This window comes from Triticum urartu, chromosome 3A, assembly GCF_056163025.1.
Source record: "Triticum urartu cultivar PI428250 chromosome 3A, HENAU_Tu73, whole genome shotgun sequence".
Taxonomy (NCBI): Eukaryota; Viridiplantae; Streptophyta; class Magnoliopsida; order Poales; family Poaceae; genus Triticum; species Triticum urartu.
Window position 1 is genome coordinate 743,121,631 of NC_141875.1, and position 20,561 is coordinate 743,142,191.

The 20,561-nt window shown below is 42.6% G+C and overlaps 1 protein-coding gene across 1 annotated transcript; it reads right to left on the minus strand.

Annotated features, from left to right (window-relative positions):
* Nucleotides 1-18,419: 18,419 nt before the first annotated feature.
* Nucleotides 18,420-19,767, minus strand: LOC125527570 (uncharacterized). Its single transcript, XM_048692088.2, has 2 exons — nucleotides 19,426-19,767; nucleotides 18,420-19,270 (listed from the first exon to the last, which is right to left on the minus strand). Exons 1-2 carry the CDS (start codon nucleotides 19,601-19,603, stop codon nucleotides 18,666-18,668), a joined length of 783 nt encoding a protein of 260 aa, XP_048548045.1. The 5' UTR covers nucleotides 19,604-19,767; the 3' UTR covers nucleotides 18,420-18,665.
* Between the last annotated feature and the right edge of the window lie 794 nt (nucleotides 19,768-20,561).

Below are 20,561 nucleotides of genomic sequence, written 5' to 3' on the forward strand. Positions count from 1 at the left end.
GCCATGTGATTAACACTCACAGGTCACATCGCCATGTGACCAACATCCAAAGAGTTTACTAGTGTCACTAAACTAGTTCACATCATCATGTGATTAAGGCTCAATGAGTTCTGGGGTTTGATCATGTTTTGCTTGTGAGAGAGGTTTTAGTCAACGGGTCTGCAACAATCAGATCCGTATGTACTTTGCAAATCTCTAGGTCATATTATAAATGCTGCTTCCACGCTCCACTTGGAGCTATTCCAAATGGTTGCTCCACTATACGTATCCGGTTTGCTACTCAGAGTCATTCGGGTAGGTGTTAAAGCTTGCATCGATGTAACCCTTTACGCCGAACTCTTTATCACCTCCATAATTGAGAAACATGTCCTTATTACTCCAAGGACAATTTTGACCGCTGTCTAGTGATCCACTCCTGGATCACTTTTGTACCCTCTTGCCAGACATGTGGCAAGGCACACATCAGGTGCGGTACTCAGCATGGCATACCGTATAGAGCCTATGACAAAAGCATAGGGGACGACATTCGTCCTTTCTCTTTCTTCTGCCATGGTCGAGCTTTAAGTCTTAACTTCATACCTTACAACTCAGGCAAGTACTCCTTCTTTGACTGATCCATCTTGAACACCTTCAAGATCATGTCAAGGTATGTGCTCATTTGAAAGTACCATTAAGCGTTTTGATCTATCCTTATAGATCTTGATGCTCAATGTTCAAGTAGCTTAATCCAGGCTTTCCATTGAAAAACACTTTCCAAATAACCCTATATGCTTTCCAGAAATTCTACATCATTTCTGATCCATAATATGTCAACAACATATACTCATCAGAAATTCTATAGTGCTCCCACTCACTTCTTTGGAAATACAAGTTTCTCATAAACTTTGTATAAACCCAAAATCTTTGATCATCTCATCAAAGCGTACATTCCAACTCCGAGATGCTTACTCCAGTCCTTAGAAGGATTGCTGGAGCTTTGCATACTTATTAGCATCTTTCAGGATTGACAAAACCTTCCAGTTGTATCACATACAACCTTTCCTCAAGAAAATCATCGAGGAAACAATGTTTTGACATCCTATCTGCAAGATTTCATAAATAATGCAGTAATCGCTAATATAATTCCAACAGACTCTTAGCATCGCTACGAATGAGAAAGTCTCATCGTAGTCAACTCCTTGAACTTGTCGGAAAACATCTTAATGACAAGTCGAGCTTTCTTAATGGTGATACTTACCATCATTGTCCGTCTTCCTTTTAAAATCCATATGTACCTAACAGCCTTACGACCATCAAGTAGTTCTTCCAAAGTCTACACTTTGTTTTCATACATGGATCCTATCTTGGATTTTATGGCCTCGAGCCAGTTATCGGAATCCGGGCCCACCATCGCTTCTCCATGGCTCGTAGGTTCATTGTTGTCTAGCAACATGACTTCCAAGACAGGATTACGTACCACTCTGAAGTAGTACGCATCCTTGTCATCCCACGAGGTTTGGGAGTGACTTGATCCGAAGTCTCATGATCAATATCACAAGCTTCCACTTCAATTGATGTAGGTGCCACAGGAACAACTCTTTGTGCCCTGCTATACACTAGTTGAAGTGACGGTTCAATAACCTCATCAAGTCTCCACCATCCTCCCACTCAATTATTTCGAGAGAAACTTTTCCTCGAAAAAGGACCCGATTCTAGAAATAATCCCTTATTGCTTTCGGATCTGAGACAGGAGGTATAACCAACTGTTTTGGGTGTCCTATGAAGATGCATTTATCCGCTTTGGGTTCGAGCTTATCAGCCTGAAACCTTTTTTCACATAAGCGTCGCAGCCCCAAACTTTTAAGAAATGACAGCTTAGGTTTCTCTAAACCATAGTTCATACGGTGTCATCTCATCGGAATTACGTGGTGCCCTATTTAAAGTGAATGTGGTTGTCTCTAATGCCTAACCCATAAACTATCGTGGTAATTTGATAAGAGACATCATGGTATGCATCATATCCAATAGGGTGCAGTTATGATGTTCGGACACACCATCACACTATGGTGTTCCAGGCTGTATTAGTTGTGAAACAAGTTCCACAATGTCTTAATTCTGTGCCAAACTCGTAATTCAGATATTCATCTCTATGATCATATCATAGATCTTTTATCCTCTTGTCACGACGATCTTTCAACTTCACCCTAAAATTACTTGAACCTTTCAATAATTCAGACTCGTGATTCATCAAGTAAATATACTCAACATCTACTCAAATCATCTGTGAAGTAAGAACATAACGATATCCACTACACGCCTCAGCACTCATTGGACTGCACACATCAAAATGTATTACTTCCAACAAGTTGCTTTCTAGTTCCATTTTACTGAAAACGAGGCTTTCAGTCATCTTGCCCATGTGGTATGATTTGCATGTCTCAAGTGATTCAAAAACAAGTGAGTCCAAACGGTCCATTTGCATGGAGTTTCTTCATGCATATACACCAATAGACATGGTTCGCATGTCTCAAACTCTTCAAAACGAGTGAGCCCAAAGATCCATCAACATGGAGCTTCTTCATGCGTTTTATACCGATATGACTTACGTGGCAGTGCCACAAGTAGGTGGTACTATCATTACTATCTTATATCTTTTGGCATGAACATGTGTATCACTACGATCGAGATTCAATAAACCATTCATTTTAGGTGCAAGACCATTGACGGTATTATTCAAATAAACAGAGTAACCATTATTCTCCTTAAATGAATAACCGTATTGCGATAGACATAATCCAATCATATCTATGCTCAACGCAAACACCAATCTTGATGGTAGAGGGAGCGTACGATATTTGATCAACCTTGGAAATACTTCCAACACATATCGTCATCTCACCTTTAGCTAGTCTCCGTTTATTCCGTAGCTTTTATTTCGAGTTACTAACACTTAGCAACCGAACCGGTATCTAATACCCTGGTGCTACTAGGAGTACTAGTAAAGTACACATTAACATAATGTATATCCAATATACTTCTATCGATAGCCTTCTCATCTACCAAGTATCTAGGGTAATTCTGCTCCAGTGGCTGTTCCCCTTATTACAGAAGCACTTAGTCTCGGGTTTGGGTTCAACCTTGGGTTTCTTCACTAGAGCAGCAGCTGATTTGCCATTTCATGAAGCATCCCTTTTTGCCCTTTGCCCTTCTTGAAACTAGTGGTTTCACCAACCATCAACAATTGATGCTCCTTCTTGATTTCTACTTTTGTGGTGTCAAACATCGCGAATATCTCAAGGATCATCATATATGTCCCCGATACATTATAGTTCATCATGAAGCTCTAGCGGCTTGGTGGTAATGACTTCGGAGAAATATCAATATCTCATCTGGAAGATCAACTCCCACTCGATTCAAATGATTGTTGTACTCAGACAATCTGAGCACAAGCTCAACAATTGAGCTTTTCTCCTTAGTTTGTAGGCTAAGAAAATCATCAGAGGTCTTATACCTCTTGACGTGGGCACAAGCCTGAAATCCCAATTTCAGCCCTCGAAACATCTCATATGTTTCGCGACGTTTCAAAACGTCTTCGGTGCCTCAACTCTAAACCGTTTAACTGAACTATCACGTAGTTATCAAAATGTGTATGTCAGATGTTCGCAACATCCACAGACGACGTTTGAGGTTCAGCACACTGAGCGGTGCATTAAGGACATAAGCCTTCTATGAAGCAATGAGGACAATCCTCAGTTTACGGACCTAGTCCGCATAATTGCTACTATCAACTTTCAACTAAATTTTCTCTAGGAACATATCTAAACAGTAGAACTAAAGCGCGAGCCACGACATAATTTGCGAAGACCTTTTGACTATGTTCAGGATAATTAAGTTCATCTTATGAACTCCCACTCAGATAGACATCCCTCTAGTCATCTAAGTGATTACATGATCCGAGTCAATTAGGCCGTGTCCGATCATCACGTGAGACGGACTAGTCATCATCGGTGAACATCTTCATGTTGATCGTATCTACCATACGACTCATGCTCGACCTTTCGGTCTCTTGTGTTCCGAGGCCATGTCTGTACATGCTAGGCTCGTCAAGTCAACCTAAGTGTTTCGCGTGTGTAAATCTGTCTTACACCCGTTGTATGTGAACGTTAGAATCTATCACACCCGATCATCACGTGGTGCTTCGAAACAACGAACTGTCGCAACGGTGCACAGTTAGGGGGAACACTTTCTTGAAATTTTAATGAGGGATCATCTTATTTACTACCGTTGTTCTAAGCAAATAAGATGCATAAACATGATAAACATCACATGCAATCAAATAATAGTGACATGATATGGCCAATATCATATAGCTCCTTTGATCTCCATCTTGGGGCTCCATGATCATCTTGTCACCGGCATGACACCATGATCTCCATCATCATGATCTCCATCATCGTGTCTCCATGAAGTTTCTCGCCAACTATTACTTCTACTACTATGGCTACCGGTTAGCAATAAAGTAAAGTAATTACATGGCGTGTTCAATGACACGCAGGTCATACAATTAATAAAGACAACTCCTATGACTCCTGCCGGTTGTCATACTCATCGACATGCAAGTCGTGATTCCTATTACAAGAACATGATCAATATCATACATCACATATCATTCATCACATTCTTCTTGGCCATATCACATCACATAGCATACCCTGCAAAAACAAGTTAGACGTCCTCTAATTGTTGTTTGCATGTTTTACGTGGCTGCTATGGGTTTCTAGCAAGAACGTTTCTTACCTACGCAAAAACCACAACGTGATATGCCAATTGCTATTTACCCTTCATAAGGACCCTTTTCATCGAATCCGATCCGACTAAAGTGGGAGAGACAGACACCCGCTAGCCACCTTATGCAACTAGTGCATGTCAGTCGGTGGAACCAGTCTCACGTAAGAGTACGTGTAAGGTCGGTCCGGGCCGCTTCATCCCACAGTGCCGCCGAATCAAGATTGGACTAGTAACGGTAAGCATATTGAACAAAATCAACGCCCACAACTACTTTGTGTTCTACTCGTGCATAGAATCTACGCAATAGACCTAGCTCATGATGCCACTGTTGGGGAACGTAGCAGAAATTCAAAATTTTCCTACGTGTCACCAAGATCTATCTATGGAGAAACCAGCAACGAGGGGAAGGAGAGTGCATCTACATACCCTTGTAGATCGCTATGCGGAAGCGTTCAAGAGAACGGGGTTGAAGGAGTCGTACTCGTCATGATCCAAATCACCGGAGATCCTAGTGCCGAACGGACGGCACCTCCGTGTTCAACACACGTACAGCCCGGTGACGTCTCCCATGCCTTGATCCAGCAAGGAGAGAGGGAGAGGTTGAGGAAGACTCCATCCAGCAGCAACACAATGGCGTGGTGGTGGTGGAGGATCGTGGTAATCCAGCAGGGCTTCGCCAAGCACCGCAAGAGACGAGGAGGAGAGAGGTAGGGCTGCGCCAGGGAGAGATCAAATCGTGTGTCTTGGGCAGCCCAAAACCCCCACTATTTATAGGAGAAGGGGAGGAGGGTGTGCCCCCTCTAGGGTTCCCACCCCTAGGGGGTGGCAGCCCTAGATGGGATGGAGGGGGGGGGGCAAGAGGGGGAGAGGGGGGCGCGCCCTAGGGTGGGCCTTAGGCCCATCTGCGCCTAGGGTTTCCCCCTTCTCCTCCTAGCTGCGCCTTGGGCCTTGTGGGAGGCGCACCAGCCCACTCAGGGGCTGGTCCCTTCCCACTCTTGGCCCATGCAAGCCTCCGGGGCTGGTGGCCCCACTTGGTGGACCCCCGGGACCCTCCCGGTGGTCCCGGTACGTTACCGATAAAACCCGAAACTTTTCCGGTGACCAAAACAGGACTTCCCATATATAAATCTTTACCTCCGGACCATTCTGGAACTCCTTGTGACGTCCGGGATCTCATCCGGGACTCCGAACAACATTCGGTAACCACATACAAACTTCCTTTATAACCCTAGCGTCATCGAACCTTAAGTGCGTAGACCCTACGGGTTCGGGAACCATGCAGACATGACCGAGACGTTCTCCGGTCAATAACCAACAGCGGGATCTGGATACCCATGTTGGTTCCCACATGTTCCACGATGATCTCATCGGATGAACCACGATGTCGAGGATTCGATCAATCCCGTATACAATTCCCTTTGTCTAGCGGTATTGTACTTGCCCGAGATTCGATCGTCGGTATCCCGATACCTTCTTCAATCTCGTTACTGGCAAGTCTCTTTACTCGTTCCGTAACACATCATCCCGTGATCAACTCCTTGGTCACTTTGTGCACATTATGATGATGTCCTACCGAGTGGGCCCAGAGATACCTCTCCGATCACACGGAGTGACAAATCCCAGTCTCGATTCGTGCCAACCCAACAGACACTTTCGGAGATACCTGTAGTGTACCTTTATAGCCACCCAGTTACGTTGTGACGTTTGGCACACCCAAAGCACTCCTACGGTATCCGGGAGTTGCACAATCTCATGGTCTAAGGAAATGATACTTGACATTAGAAAAGCTTTAGCATACGAACTACACGATCTTTGTTCTAGGCTTAGGATTGGGTCTTGTCCATCACATCTTCTCCTAATGATGTGATCTCGTTATCAACGACATCCAATGTCCATGGTCAGGAAACCGTAACCATCTATTGATCAACGAGCTAGTCAACTAGAGGCTTACTAGGGACATGGTGTTGTCTATGTATCCACACATGTATCTGATTTTCCTATCAATACAATTCTAGCATGGATAATAAACGATTATCATGAACAAGGAAATATAATAATAACTAATTTATTATTGCCTCTAGGGCATATTTCTAACAGATAATTATACGAGTAACTATATATCCAAATCACACAAACATCAATTTTTTTATATAAAACTTCATGAACAAGAGGCTCACCACAAGGTGGTGCCGGCGACGGGACGTTGCGGGCGATTGACGGTGGTTACGACGGAGATTTAGAAGGCACTAAGTAAACCACAGCTACATATGCAAACTAAGTGTTATTTTTGACCTCAAATTGCATATAAATCAAATACTAGCACATATATATAATTCCTCCCAAATTACTAAACTCAAAAATCAATCACTATATAAAGCATTGCACGAGCTAATCTAGCAATGAGAGATGCAAGGACAAAGTTGCTAACCTTTGTGATCATTTGAATGGATGGGGGCCTTTAAATCTTGACAAATTTTGGGCAAAATGTGTGATGACCTTGAGAGGAAGAGGGAAAAGAACAGAGAGGAGAGGGGAAAGGGGAAGAACAGAGCGAGCTCGGGTGGACGAAGGGTCTATGTAGGACGACCTTTAGTACCGGTTCGTGATATGACCCGGTACTAAAGGTGCTGGAGGGGCCCCGGACTGACAACATCCTGCCACCACTCACTTTAGTACCAGTTCGTGGCACGAACCGGTACTAAAGGTTCGCCACGAACCGGTACTATTGAGAGCGGCCGGCTAGCCGTTGGAACCGGCACTAATGCACATATTAGTGTCGGCTCAAATTCAAACCGGCACTAATGTGCTTCACATTTGACCCTTTTTCTACTAGTGATGTACATTGCACCATGATTCCCATACTTAAGCATGACATAATCCTTGTATGCGGTAGTGTCATTAGTTTGCCATATCACTTGTAAAGTGCACGATCCGCTTAAAAATAGACTAATATATGTTACAAACTTACAAAAAAATGACTCTATTTTTGGTACAGATCACTAAAAATATGTTATGTTTCAGCCAATATTTATTACTCTTATCTATTTGGATGAGGTGGGGGAGGAATGCGGCTTAACCTAAACCTGGAGAGACTCGGGAGTTTTCTGTAAATTTGGATCACAATTGTAGGGTCTTTTACAAAAATGGCATGGCTTACCTCACATGCTTAAGATGCATCGAATGGTCTAAAAGGCAGATGGTAGAGACAAAACCACCAAGAACAGGATTAACATAAACAAAAGAATCAGGCATGTTGGGCTAATACTTTCTTAAGAATGCAGGATATTAATTGTTGGTTGTGGTGGCCGTGTGCATTTTTGATGAAAATAGTCTGCAGTAATGAAACCCTTTATTCTTTAAAGAAAAGGGCATTCCAAGTATATACTAGCACGCATCAGGCGGTCAGGTCGGTAAGCAATCACAAACCGATATAAGAGTATCAGCTTTCATATGATAATGTGTGATGAATTCAGAACGGATTTGCTATTTTACAGTCGACTGTTTTTCAATTCGTTGACATTCAAATCTATGTCCGTTTGTTCTTGCGCAGAGATTCACGCTGGGAGGTGTGGTTTTCGGGCCGGTTTTCTGTTTGTCGGGCGCGGTTTTTATTTCGTCCCAAACCGTTAAGGCCGCCCCGGTCCTTCACCATCATGTTTTTTCCTTTTTGATTTTTCTCCGTGTCTTTTCCCATTTTCATTTGGGCGGCAGCGTGAAAAGAAGGCAGAGAGGAGGGTGAGAGAGAAGGACTGAGATCTGGTGCCTTGGCACACACAAGGCACGGATGAACAGTATCGTGCCTTGAGGGCATCTCCTAGCCGTTGGATCTACAAGCGACGGTCCGATGAACATCAAGAGTCACCACTACAGTGCATCGCTACAGGAAGTCTGCTACAGAATAATCGCTACAGGACCAACACACTGTAGCGCAGGGCACTGTTCACTGAAATCTGAAACCTTAATTTCTGATCTAACGGCTGAAAGCTCAAGGCACGATACTGTTCATCTGTGCCTTGTGTGTGCCAAGGCACTGGATCTCAGTCCGAGAGAGAAAGAGGCGCTCGACGGCTTGAGCGGCGGAGGAGCGGAGGCGATTCCTGTGGTTCATGTCAATTCCGAGATCCTCTTCCGCTCGAGCTTGATTACTCTTCCCTTTCTCTTCGTTCCCCGGTTGCCCCGGTTGTTTTTTCTCGTCTCTCTCTCTCTCTCTCTCTCTCTCTCTCTCTCTCTTCCCTGTGTGATCTAGGTCTCTCCTCTGTTTCTGCTAGTGTAGCTTCGAGATCTATGTGTGTTCTGGTGTTGGATTGATGGATGGTGTATGTTGCTGCCCGTGTTTGGTGTAGGTTTCGTTGCTCTTGTAGATTTCCCCATGGCTACCGATGTGTTTGTGTAAGATCTATGTAATCGATGTGATTCCTCTATTTAGGCCTTCAGCTATTTCTTGTTTGAATCCCCTCTGGTGTAGGCGCTGGTAGGTGTTTCGCTTCATGTAGTCGTTGGTAGGTGTCTAGATTTATGGATTTTGTTGGGGGTTTTCTTGTGGTTAGGGTTGGTGATTTTGCTCTGGTAGGGGGCCTCTGTATTGCTTCGTGTGGCTCATCCTTGGGGTTATCCCTTGTATCCTCTTGATTTTTCGTTCTAGATGTATGTAATTTGGGGTAGGTTAGATGTAGGTGTTTGTTTCTCTGGTTTAGGATTTCCTCAGTGTATCATAATTTTAGAGATTAGTACTACTATATTTTCTTTGCCAGTATGATTCTTCAGTGGATGTCCCTGATTGTGTTTTTTTGGTAATCCCCTGTGTTCTAGCCCTGCTATTGCCCTTATGTTGTCAGTCTTAGACCCCTCCAGTGCATTTTTTCAATTTCCTTTGTATTAGAGTGCAAGCTTAGATATTAATGTGTACTTTCAGTAGTATTTTCGTCGGTAAATCCTATGCACTTAGTCATTGGCAGCATTTTTCATGCGCTTACACCGTAGTTCACGTTCTTGCCCTGAATTTTTGTGTAGGGTTTTCATTACACTGTAATATTCATCTGATTTTGCAGTGTAATTCCCATGCTTAGTCAGTGTATTTTTTAGATATATTACAATGTCATTTACCCCCGAATTACACTGTAATTCCCATGAATTTCCTCTTTATTTTCATTTTTCTTAGGCTACTTCTTTTACACTGTAATATTCATCTGATTTGCAGTGTAATTCCCATGCTTAGTCACTGTATTTTTTAGTTATATCACAATGTAATTTACCCCAGAATTCCACTGTAATTCCCATGAATTTCATGTAGGTTTTCATTTCTTAGGCTTCTTCATCACACTAAGTGTAATTTTCAGAACTATGGTCCCTCTAGGCTACTAGGTTTGATGTGTATTGCATCCATTTTTAGAACTTTTTTTTGGTCTGCTGCTTAACTTGCAATTTCACAGCAAGTGTAATTTCAGGGGCAATCAATACTGTAAATTCAGGTCAATTACAATGAAATCAGTGTAATTTCAGTGCACTTGCACTGTAATTTGAGGAGTTTTACAGTGTAAATTTAGGGAAATTACTACTGTAATTCATGTACAATATTCAGTGTAATTTGCAGGGCAATTACTGTGTAAATCAGAGGGAAATTACACTGTAATTCACTAATTCTTGTGCAACTCACTGCAAGTCACAGGGCAGTTACAATATAATTTTCATGGCTAATTTGTTTGGTTTGTCTTTGTTGGGTAACATCTCTTTTCTAGATAGTTTTAGGGGTTTGTCAACGTCAGGTGATATTGTCAAAACTACAAATCTACGGATTTATAATGTAATTCAACTGCACATTTACACTGTAACTCCACCGTAGAACTGTAAATATACTAGTGTAATTCAACCGATTCACTACTGTAAATTACAAATGAGGTTCACAAACCTGTACTAATTTATAGTGGTATAATCTACAGTTCTTACAGTGGTTATATGCAGCAGATTTTTTTCATAATTTTCAAGGTGTACTCATGCTAATTACAGTGCTATTTTTGTTCTACTGTTGATCTACTTTGTTTTCATGTACCCCCCCCCCCCCCCCCCCCTCATTGTTCTGGTAGTTTGCCAGCGGGTCTAGTTGAGTGCAACCCGTTTGGCCACTGTAATATTTACACAGTATTTTCTTAAAAGTCCTAGTAGTAATGCCACTGTAATATTTACACAGTATTAGTGAAGTTCTGTGTAAATACAATCACCGATTATCTATAAGTTCCTGTCATAATGTCACTGTAATGTTCAAACAGTATGTATTTAAGTACTGTGTAAATACACTGTAATTTTTAAGAAGTTTCAGTGCTAATTTTGACTTAAGTTGTGTGTATCTAGATTGTAGCTCTTAAGATACACTGCAAATAGACTCTAAGTAGACTATAATGACAGTGTAATTATCACTGTAATTTTCTCTCTCAAATGACAGTGTAAGTTCTGTGTGAATCCACTGTGATCATTGTTTTCATACTTTCTGTAAGTTCCAGTCATAATGTCACTGTAATAATCACACGGTACGAGTGTAAGTTCTGTGTAAATGCACTGTAATTCTGGAAGTTCCAGTGCTAATTTGACTTGCAAATTTTGTCTATTAAGACTTCAACTCTAAGTAGACTGCAAGTTACCAGCAGATTGTAATGGCGATCTAATTATCACTGCAATTTTCTCCCAAATGACTGTAAGTGGACTATATGTTGACGCCACTGATGCCAGACCTACAAACAGTAGGTTGATGGATCTATAGGGCTTTTTTGGGCTGTGGTAGTGCGATAGTTGTAGCTCACAATTGTTTGAAACCGGGTCCAGTTCCGACCCGGTTAGGATTGGCCTTTTAGCATTGACATGCACATAGTGGAGATACACAAAAAGGAGACGCACAAATACGTACAAGTGTCATCTTATTATTGGTTGGAAAACTTGACTGATGCCCAAATGATTTTCAGTCAAACGTCAAATAGACACTCCCATTCAGAAATATGATGTATACTTTGTTTCTCTCCGAACTAGTATGTTCTCTTGAGACAGACTAAAGCTGTTTGACCTCTACTCTACATGATCGATATCTCAATCACTTTTCCAAGTAATAATTACCAATGGCCGTAGCTTACCTATCTAGATGGCTCGTAAAGTGCATAGCTCAGCTAGTGTTGTGGAAAAAGAGCGAGAGGATAAGCAGGAGATAATCTTGGATGCCTTTAATTAACTAGTAGCGATCGCTATGGGGATATGTACGTAGGTGATCCTGATGAAATCCCGGCCGGGTGATTAGAAAAATCGGATAAGCGCATCCATATCCATCCATCATCGATTGCCCATCTCTGTCTATGATCGTCATAGCTTGTGGTTTGGGCGGCCATAAATCAAATATTTTAATTGTTCATAGCTTGGGGTTTTTTTTCAGTGTATTTTGTTGTCTCGATCTGCAATTTGGAGGGACCTGTGACGTACATGATCGGCGTGCACATATGTGCACCAACCCCGGGCGTCAGGTGAGCTATGACTAATCCAGTTAGTTAGCGAGTAGTTAATAATCATGACGTCCTAAGGCTTTGAGTAAGCAAGTGCAGATCTAATTCATATCTTGCGTTCTTGCGTGCGTCTGTCATTCATGTTAATTTCATGGTCCATGCCTATGCTTAATCTCAGTGTTATAAGTTTGGGTGAATTCCGTATATGCCACTCAAAACTTGCCCGTATCTGCATATGCCATTGAAAATTTCCCTCTGTCAAATATGCCACCGAAAATTTGCACCATATACAGATATGCCACTATGGCCAGTTTGACCGTTAGTTGACTGTCAAGTGGAAGGTGAAAAGACGATTTTGCCCCTGGGCGTTCTTGTGCACTGCAGCACCAACTTTATCGATCCAGTACTGTAGCGTTCGATGCACTGTGCAGAATACTTTCGCATCCAGTACTGGAGCAACTAGTGCAGCGGGCGAGTAACAATTACTGTAGCACATGATTTTTTTTAAATGTGTCCTTCTATATTGCGAACAATTTTTAATAATATTTTTTTGAAAGTGAACAATTACTACGACAGAGCCTGTGTTGCCAACATTTTTTTAAAAAGTGAACAAAATTTGGAAAAAGTGGGTGGCATAGTTTTTTAAAAAATTGCATGCTACAGTAATTGTTGCTACAACAGGCTCCGTCCCATATTGCGAACATTTTTTTAAAGTGAACAAAATTTAAAAAAAGTGGGCGGTACAGATATTCACATTTTTTAAAAAGTGGGCGCTATAGTGCATCAGACGCTGCAGTGTCGCTCTGTTGCTACAGTGTAGGTCAGGGGCAAAATTGTCTTTTCACCTTCACTTAACGGTCAACTAACGGTCAAACTGGCCATAGTGGCATATCTGTACGCGGTGCAAATTTTCGGTGGCATATTTGACAGAGGGAAATTGCCAATGACAGATGGGGGTACGAGCAAGTTTTGAGTGGCATATACGGAATTCACCCTATAAGTTTATCCATGTGTTCCTAGTACCTGCCTTATCTGTCTATAGAACACACCGTGTTGCTTAGGATATGTTTGGATTGTTCCAGGTATGTGTTCGACTTTTATGAGAAAAGATAAAAATAATAATCTCCCATTATATATCTTGATGATACACACGAAACATAATTGTATTTCAACGGTAGACCCTAGGGCTTCTGTCCAATGATGGTAGAGATAGTAAAAAGAATTACAGTTTGTCTGTATTCGTTTGTGTCGAGATGATGGTGTCACCATCACGTTTTTTTTTTCTTTCGAAAAGGGGGTATGCCCCAGCCTCATCTCTCTCGTTTTGGTAATGCTTTTCTGTATTGCCAGGAGAGGTGTGTAAGATGGTGTGTTCCAAATCTAGTTTCTTGGGTCTAGTGTCTTTTTTTGTGTGGATTTATCTTGGTCACACTATCCCATAAAGCGGACAACGTGTTTGTACATCTTGGTCTTTCAACTCTACTTCAAATCGAGGAAGGCTGACCAGCCTCGGCGCCATTAGGGGTGTGAGATATGTGTTCCCTGACTTAGTCTGGCATGAATTGGGGTGTTCTACACGCTCTCATTAGCATTTTCTTCTCTAGGAGGATGATTTGCTAGGTAGATCGCGGCAGCCGATATCTTTTGGACTAATCGACGACTTCCCTGGTCGTTGCTTATACAATCTCCTGGAATTAAACAAGGTTCTTTCGTTGAGATGGAGGCCCAAAGGAAGTGACGGGCTTTGCTGATGGTGGATGCGAGATAAAAAAGAAGTACTTCTATATCTACAATGGATTGGATGTATTTTTCAATTTTTCGTAATGATGTATCTGTAAGAGTTTTTGCCAATCAATATATGGCCATTGGACTTCAAAAAAGTAATTGTATTAAGTATATTATGTGTCTACCTAGCATATTTACAAAAAACAAAATGTGGCGCCCTATAAGCGAGCTACACCCACTAGTGGTGCTACTTCAAGCTCCTAGCCGCCGGTGACTACGTACACCAAGTCATCCTCCTCCTATAGTAAACACTTATGTCAATGGCCCATGAAACATAGCCGTCCGACTCTATCAGGGCCGGTCCTGAGATTTATGGGGCCAGGGCGAGGCCCTTCGATATAAACATCAAAATAATTTTCCTATATGTATATGTGAAACATTATTAGTCAACCCTTAAAATCCATCCAAAATCAAATAATTTATACTTTACCTTAATTTTTCTTTTAACGTTCCTAGACACAAATTCATAAATGGAGGTATCATTATCAATCTCACTCACATTTTTTTTCTAAATGCATAAAGTTACCAAACCATTTAACACCTCTTGGGATATTTACAAACCTCGCGTAGTTTTTCTCTCAATATATAGCTCTTTAAAAGATTCACATGCTACTTCCAGTACTACAATAACCACATAAGGCAGCATCCCTTGGCAATCATCAACACATCCAGTATCTCCTAATACATGTCCTCCTTGATAAACAAAACTGTTCTTGGATGAAGCATTTGAACCATCTTCTAAGTCCTAGAGATAATACGGATAATGACTTGAGTTAAGTTTCATAAACTATATGAGAAAACTGTTGAACAGAAACAGAACAACGTTGCCTAAAAAAACAGAACGGTGTACTCATGTGGTCGTCGTCTACCTTACTGCTGCGTTTGGTTACGACGGGACTGCATGCCCGATGATCTAACCTGCGTCCTGGTCGGAGGGGGGGCGGGGGCTGGATTTGGGGGGCCCGGGCGGCCGCCCCCATCAGGACCGGCCTTGGACCGTATACAAAAGCCATATCGAAATCTGTACACCCTGAAAGCAAATTGTAAACTCCATTTTCTAAAGCAGTGCCTTCAAGAAAGTGGTGAGCTCACACACATAGATGTTGCCACAAGCCAATGGTGTTTTTATACGCACTCTGCCTCAACTAGATATGTTCGCGTAGATGAAATTATTCCCTTAGCCATCTAGGATGCACGCAAAAAGAAGGAAGCAAAATCGCCCATAATAAATATGCAGGAAACAAAGCCCAAGGCCCGACAGAACACAATAGCTAGGTTTGTTGCCATAGAAATGTTGTCAGATTCAATCAATGAAGGCCGGATCATTAGCCTAGAGGAACACCTTTAGAATGGAAATGACGCTTACCCTGTCGCTATCACAGCCGGTTAGTAAATGTCAGAATGCCAGTTTTTACCTCCAGGAATCATGAAACAATGGTTGGTACAAAAACTCGGTGTTAACTCCAACCAATATTAGATGACTTGTCATGAGTCATGAGACCATGTCTCAGACAAAAAACAACATGATTTCCTCGTGGGTTTTATTAGTTGCCCCACTTTCAAAGAGCATCACGACACACCGACATGTAAATGAATAATGTGCAGTATTAGCTTCTGATTGAAATATAGTAGCACTTTTTCGTCAAAACAAAGCAAGTATATCTAAAAATTTGTGTTAGCCATCAAAATACATTGCAGAACCTTCATGTAACCTTTAGGAATATTTAAAACTCATGTTTTGAAAATTATTTTACATATATAGATGTGAGCTATGTATTTACAAATTTCATAATACATCTTTCCCTTTGTAGGTTACATAAATAATAAAAATATGTGGATAAAATGGATTTACTATTTGCTACTATGGACCAACAAAGTTTTTATTTTTTATTCCTTAGAAATTAACATATTCTAATAAAATTTCAACAATATATAGAAAACATCTGCATGCATATGTGCATCGACACTTTTTCAAATTTCTACTCCCTCCGTCCAAAATAATTGAAGTTCTACGTTTATCCAAATTAAAACTTGCTTAAGTTTGACCAACTCTATATAAAAATCTGCTAAGATCTGGAACACCAAATACACATAGTATGCAAATATATTTCATAAGGGATCTCATGATACTAATTTGGTGTTCAACATGTCAATGTACTTTTCTGTAGACTTGATCAAAATTAAACAAATTTGACTTGAGACAAACGCATAAATACAATTTTATGGAACAAAGGTAGTAGATATGAATTATTTACCCACCTGAATTTATTACTCAAAGTACTAATAAGTTGGCTAGTGTTAGAGATACGACATGCAATATGAATGACGAAGACCAAAATCAAACACAGGGGACACAAATTTTAACATGGAAAACCCCTCCAATGCGAAGGGAAAAAACACGGGCATCAGCCAGCGAAACTTCACTATATTGGGAGAGGTTACAAATGTCGGGGATTAATCAACTTATCGCATGCTGCCGCTTACAAAGGATCCGCTCCGCTTGTCAGAAGTTGACCTTTATACTTTATATGAATTTGGATCACAAGTTAACAGCAAGGGTTACATGGGTATTCCAGAACTGACGAGAGGTATTGCTGCCAAGACATATTGGCGACCTTCTGAATCAGTTCCCTGAACTGAAAAGTCTAGAATGTAAAGTCTGAAATAATGTTTCTAGTGGTTACAATAGAATAGAGACTCATTGTGGAAGACTGCTGTATTCTTCGAATCCCAAATTTTCCAAAAGAAGAGCTACAGACTTTGTAACTTTGTTAATACTCTACAAGCCCATGAGACAAGACGACACACTCTGCATTTGTGATGGATACTACCAAAAGTAGGTGTGATGGCTCATGGGTATACCAAAATTAGGTGTGGTGTGTACCGAAATTAGGCCTAGTAATTAAGTCCAAAGCGTACATCGATCTCATTCGTGCTTCCTCTCATATGTGCATGGAGTGGAGGCATCCTTCAATAGATTAGTTAGGCGTGTGGTGTAGTATCCTTCTGAATCAGAGCATATCTTGCTTAATCGCCTTGCTTGAGGCTTTTCCATGCTAAGCGTGGCAACCATCCATGCATGTTCCATGCTAGCCAGCTATCTAGATAGTGCCCTTGAATGGCATTGAACTAGGTAAAGAGGTATCTAGATCATTTGAATATATATTATCTACATCCATCCTAGAGGAGCAATATAATTAAGTGCAGAAAAAAGTGGGAAGATGAGGTTAGCATTAGTACCACATGTACCACTAAGAGCACCACTAGGAGCAAGAAAGAAACTAAAGTTTGTTTTTGATGAAGCACTAGCTAGACAGATGGAGTAAATTAGCAATGACCAAGATAATATTAGAAGTAATGCAAGAAAGGTAGCAAACAAGTTGCTGCTGCTGCTAGCTCCTTATCACACACACCACCTAGCTTTTTGTCACCACAATTTTTAACTCCATGCTCCCTTATCACAACTACCTGGACCTCTCCTTATTTTATTTTTCAATTTTCCTTCACAACTTTACTTGCAACTTGCAACCACTGATCACCCACTGACGATCCCTGTCCCTATCTCACCGAGTAGTACTGCAGCTGCAGATCATCGATCAGAGCAGTGCTGCTGTTTGCGATCATGCACAGGATCCATTTGGAATTAACTGATTGAGATTGGGGCATGAAAAGGATGCATAGGAAATATTTCTTCTAGATGCAAGATGGCTAGAAAAAGTAGCTAGGACAGGGACAGGAACGATCAGATGATCATCTTCAGGTCAGCATCTTCATGAGTTACGTGCCCTTGTGAACCTCTCCTGGCATAGGAATTAGAGGCTGAAATAGAAAGGTATAGTAGAGGTTCTAGCGAGTTCTTGAAGCAATTATTAGATTCTGGGTATAGATTGATTGATTGATCTCGGAATACATTTCTTATGCGGATTCTCTTTAATTATGAAGTACTTGATGGAATATGCTAATTCCGTTGGGTCTGTCTAGTTATGTCACATCTAACCTGATGTCCACTATGTTTGTGGTCTGTTTTTTTTATCCCAGCTTTTTTTTTGTTCCTTGTTGCTACGTTATTTGTGGGAGATTAGATGTGACATCCTTAAAAAACATCTAGATGTGAATTAGACAAACTCAATTCCGTTTATGCAAATTTCGCCAGCCTTTAGTTTCGATATCCGGAATTAAAGAAGGGCCTACTTCGGCATTAACATGATGAATGAATGAACATATCGTGTGTGTGTGTATTGCACAAAAACATCCAGATTAAATAGATTGAGGAGATATACTCATGGTGGTCAAATCTTTATTTCTTTTTTACAAAGTCCATCCGAGTTCTCAAGTACTAGTATATATAGTACAGCTAGTAGCTGTTATACATTGCTAAAACATTAAGGAGACATTGAAAATTATACCATAATAAAAATAATTACATGCATATGTGTGGTTATTACTCTATCATACATACACATGGAGATTACATATACAAAAGCATAAATCCCAAGGCAGGCATGCACTGATCACATGGAGAGTACATATCAAGTCTCGTCTCAGCTAGGATATGACTTGGACGCATGCACGTAAGCATCTTCAGCTAGTTGGCAGCTAGTAATTGGCTAAGCAAAGATCGATTGTGTATGAAAAAGATCATGAGGCACCGGCGACGGCGAGCATCTTCTTGTACTCGACCTCGTCGTCGCCTATCCCCCAGAGCGAATCCGAGCAGCAGTAGTCCCACACCGGCGATGAAGGCGGCGGCACTATCATCGACGGCACGGCGGCTCCCCATGCGTAGGAGTCCATGATGGCGTCGTTCCAAAGGAGGTGGCTGTCCATGCCGATGCCGGCGGTGTAGAGCAGCTGGTTATCCGCTTGTTCCTGGCTGGCCGCCGTCTCTTGGTCGCGGTGGCCGTGATGCGAGTTGTTGTCGTTGTCGATCGTTGAAGAGGAGGAGCTGGACGTGGTGGCCGGAGACGCCGCCGACATGGACGTGGACGTGGTCGTAGAGGCCGAAGCAGCAGAGGCGCGCGTGTCCTTGTGGAGCTTGCGGGTGTGGGTGCGCCAGTAGTTCTTGATCTCGTTGTCGGTGCGCCCCGGCATGGCCTTGGCGATGCGTGACCAGCGGTTGCCCCAGCGGGCGTGGAGGTCGACGACGAGGCGCTCCTCTTCGGGGCTCATCCGGCCGCGCTTGAGGTCCGGGTGCAGGTAGTTGACCCACCGGAGCCGGCAGCTCTTCCCCGTCCGGTTAAGACCTGTCGCCAAGACAAACACAAGAGCAAGAGGTGCCGGCGGAGACCGAGAGCGTTAGCACACAAAGGACCATGGCTACATCATATTTTGGTCCCAGACATGCATGCATGCATGGCGCATGCATGGCACGGCATGGGTCACCCGCCACCTTGCAAACCTGACACCTTAGCTAAGAAATCCCAGCGGCGCTCGCCGAAGAGCCGCACGAACCACGCCAGCTTCATGTCCTCCTGCTCCGTCCATGGCCCCTTGCGGAAACCACCCGGTGCAACTGCTTCCTCCTCCTTCCCCGGCGACGGCGCCGCCTTGGCCTTGGAAGCCTGCTTCGTCTTCATCGATGGAGATGTGATGTGAACACAGCAGCTAGGCACCAAGGAGCTACGGACAGAAGACGTTGGTGGTGCGGCTGGTGGTGGGATCAATCAAGAGCCACTTGACTCGAGGAAGAAACGTATGGAAATGGAACGGAATGGAATGAAGGACTCCACTTGGGAGGTGGTGTGGTCGACGGCCGTCTTATAGGCGGTCGGGCAGGGGCAGGGGCAGGTGAGGTCGCATCCATGGGCACACGTCATGGATCTACATGCTCTTTGCTTGCTTTTGCTTTCCTTTCGATTGGGGATAGAGGAGGAAGATAGCGATAAGCTGCCGGCCCGGCCGGCAAGTGGAGTGGAGGCTGATGTCAATGCACATCTATCACTAGTATATCAATCGCACCAACCACCAGGACGGACAGTGCCGTGGATGATGGATCCATCCATCCATATATTTTTCAAGGGGTCGCATATGTCGTCCTTGCTGATGATTGCCTCTTTTTACCAAGTACAGCAGCACCGATCATATATTCGTTTCGTCGATCCGTGCTGGCTAGCTGGCCCTCCATTTCTCTCTCTCTCTCTCTCTCTCTCTCTCTCTCTCTCTCTCTCTCTCTTCCAAGAAACATCGAGTGAGTACAGCATAGACGCGTACATATCATATATGCACACCATCACCACTGACACCACATGCACGCAGCACGCACACTCACAGTGCGGGACACTAGTTGAAGAGTTTTGGTAAATCACCGCGCGTACCTCACTATCAATAAGGTGATCACGTCCCAGCGGAAAAAAAAATACAATCTTGCGAAGTCTTGGTCGACTTAGATTTTGTCAAGTCTCGGTCGATAGTATATCCGTAAGATCTTACATTAGAATCAATGTTGGGGATATCGCTTATCGGAAACTTATCGGTCGACCTATGATAAGGGGTAAATCGGCCAGTTTATCGGCATATCGCCCGATTTATCGCCAT

Coding starts and splice junctions, on each gene's coding strand:
- LOC125527570 (XM_048692088.2), bottom strand. CDS start 19,603: ATGAAGACGAAGCAGGCTTCCAAGGCCAAGGCGGCGCCGTCGCCGGGG. Junction 19,271..19,425: donor TTTCTTAGCTAAGGTGTCAG/GTTTGCAAGGTG, acceptor TCTTGGCGACAG/GTCTTAACCGGACGGGGAAG.